Raw genomic sequence first — 2,744 nt, 5'->3', positions numbered from 1 at the left:
TCCTTCTGGGTAACAAACAAACATCAACAAAGGTAGCTCCTGAGAGGAGATTCATGAAAGTGCCCTTTGAAGGGTGTCATCAAGTTAATGACAGAACTAACTCCATATTTCTTCAGTTGCAATTGGTTTCCATCATATAGTATGTATTTGGTATTTCAAATCAGCAGCTTTTCAGATGGATGGCTCAGGTTCCAGCTGGATGACGTTCCCAAAGGCATTGCCACACAAGTACAAATAGTTTCCCCACTAGTGCCCAGATCTTCAAAAGGCACGGTTATTCCTCCTCTACACTTGTATCTAATGAAAAATATACATTTTAGTACTCTTAAAGTAGAACAGAATCCAATTTTTCATGTTTTACATTCACGGCGCCCTCGCAAGTGGATGGATACAACAGAGTGAACTTGGATGACGCGTTTGAAGCTGTAGATAAACAGATGCAAAGTTCTCAAAAAAACATCAGGAAAACAACTGAAATTGAGCAGGAGAGGAAGGGAACACTACCCTGACATTGGTAATACATATCAGTATGTTGAATTTACAACATTGGACTTGCTCTCTTATCAGAACATCAGGAAAAACCTCATTTGCTGATCTGTGTTCATAAGCTAGAGTGTGCCAGAATATGCAAAAAATCTGTCAATATAAGTTGTGAGTAAGTTGCATAAGGTCAATCAGCCAAATAAGGTAAGTGTCCAAAATATTGGTGCTTATTCTTCACTAATCATGACTGATTTGTACTCATCAATTGTGGATCTGCTCAGAGAAAGTGGCCGATATGAGAAAATAAATCTCAGATATCACACAGAATTTCGTCATCAATCAAAAGAGCTACATATCTATATTGCTGCACGATATTCCAAGATCATAGATACTAGTCCGTATACCATAGATACTAGTCCAACCCATCTAAATCCAACACTGCCAATGCGCTACCTTTAGTAAGAGCTCCAGTATCCATAGTGTTGTCACCGTCGCTGTAGATATAGGTTGAGGACAAGATTAAAGAGAGCGAGATTCAAATACTTACGTGACTTTTGCATAAAGTTCCGACATAATCTTGTGGTACGTGTTGACTTTCTTCTTCAACTTTGTTAAATTATCTATGTGGCGATTGAAGACCTTCTTGAAATTATCTCCTTCAAATTTCTTGGCTTTGGCCTTCTGGCTGTCGGCACTCATCTTGCCCTTCTTGCCTTCTCGCCATTCGTAAAGTGCAGCAAAGAACTTGGATTATTGTATCAGTGATAATCCTGACAACAATGAAAGCATGCACTTACTGCCGTTGCACCAAGGGCAACAATGGGATTGTCAGCTCAGGATCTTTGAGGGTTGGATGCGACGAAACATAATACTTCTTTGACTTGTATCCAAAGCCTGNTGGAACGNTGAAGAAAGCAGTCTTGATGAGGTTGATGAGACCTGGGTTGAGGTAAATCTGGATGTCGGTAACCGAGTTCTTGACCATCCAGATAGGCTCAAAGACAAAAGTTAGATCATATATGGAAAGGAAGAAACAAGGACACACCTTGCCATCTTTATCTGCAGCCCAGTGCCCAGGATATACGTACACATCGTTCTCGATCAACGCATGGACATGCTGTGAACATCCATCACCAACGCCGAGCTGAAAAATTGTGATCTGGTCCGAAGCCATGCTTCGAATCTGTCCGCGGTGATGCGATAGATGATCAACGACCTATATTAAAGATGTCGTCAAAGCATTCAATGGAGAGGTTACCAAATCACGTACCCATTTGCCAATATGCCTGGCGAACTTTTCGTCAATTGACAGGTGGTTGGTCAGTGCCTTGTACTGGGCATCTTGCTTCCCCTTGTCGTCTTCGGTATTCTTGGCGTGCAGAAGCTTGACCACTTCTAACAGGACTTGTCGTTTGTAGAGCGTACCTTTATGGAGTTCTGGCCACGCATTTTCGGTAACCAAAGTCTTCTCAACGATTTGAATGGCCTCGCGACAGACTACCCGGATAAGGTCAGTCTGCTGGGTAAGAGTGCCTGTCCTCAGTTGAAGGGCCTTGGGCCAATTGTCTTCGGGGATGGCCTTGTCATCGTCATCACTTGCAATTGTGGCAGCACCCACTTTCGATTTTGACTTTTGAACCATTGAGCGTATGGCTTGTGTTGTGGGGCACTACAAAGAGATGGTCAGTCATGGCAGCGTACTGGAAGATTAGGAGAAATGTTGATACCTTGGCATTTAAGGCAGCATCACGCTTGCAGGTACGCTGAGGGTGAAGATTGAGTAAATGCTATTAAGATATATACAAAACTCACCAGGCTAGACTTTGATTGCTTAGAACCTCAGGTGTCCAGCCTATGCTGCTAGAATTATGTATCAATTACCCTAACTGACCATTTACCTGATGCATCAATTCCCCTAACTGCCGAGTCTGCTAGTTAGCTACCAGAGCCTAACTACTACAGAACAGCATGCTAATGGCTTCGTCATTGCTGCCAGGGTCCACGTCGGCACTGTCAGGGTCCCTCTTGCCATCGCCGTCAGGGTCCACTCCCCGCCCTCGCCGCCGTTAGGGTCCTCCCCTCCTCGTTGTTGTGCTCAGGGTCCTCTCCCTCCTCATCGTCGTTGCCGTCAGGGTCCATTTCCCTTGTCGCCGTCATTGTCAGGGTCATCATTTCTTGCAGTTTGTCCTTGCTCCCTGGGCTCGATTGCAGTCGTTTCATTCGCCCTCGACATCATTGTAGGCGTTCCCGTCAATCATCGT

At 44.3% G+C, this 2,744-nt stretch overlaps 1 protein-coding gene across 1 annotated transcript; it reads right to left on the bottom strand.

Annotated features, from left to right (window-relative positions):
- Nucleotides 1-895: 895 nt before the first annotated feature.
- LACBIDRAFT_336029 (uncharacterized protein) lies at nt 896-2,125 on the bottom strand (the record flags this gene model as incomplete). The annotated part of the gene is made up of 5 exons (XM_001890954.1): nt 896-977; nt 1,031-1,227; nt 1,292-1,477; nt 1,529-1,699; nt 1,754-2,125. 5 exons carry the CDS (start codon nt 2,123-2,125, stop codon nt 896-898), a joined length of 1,008 nt encoding a protein of 335 aa, XP_001890989.1.
- Between the last annotated feature and the right edge of the window lie 619 nt (nt 2,126-2,744).

This window comes from Laccaria bicolor, genomic scaffold (genome assembly GCF_000143565.1).
Source record: "Laccaria bicolor S238N-H82 LACBIscaffold_244 genomic scaffold, whole genome shotgun sequence".
Lineage (NCBI taxonomy): Eukaryota > Fungi > Basidiomycota > Agaricomycetes > Agaricales > Hydnangiaceae > Laccaria > Laccaria bicolor.
Note: the sequence above shows the minus strand (reverse complement) of the source record. Positions and strands in the feature narration are given on the sequence as shown.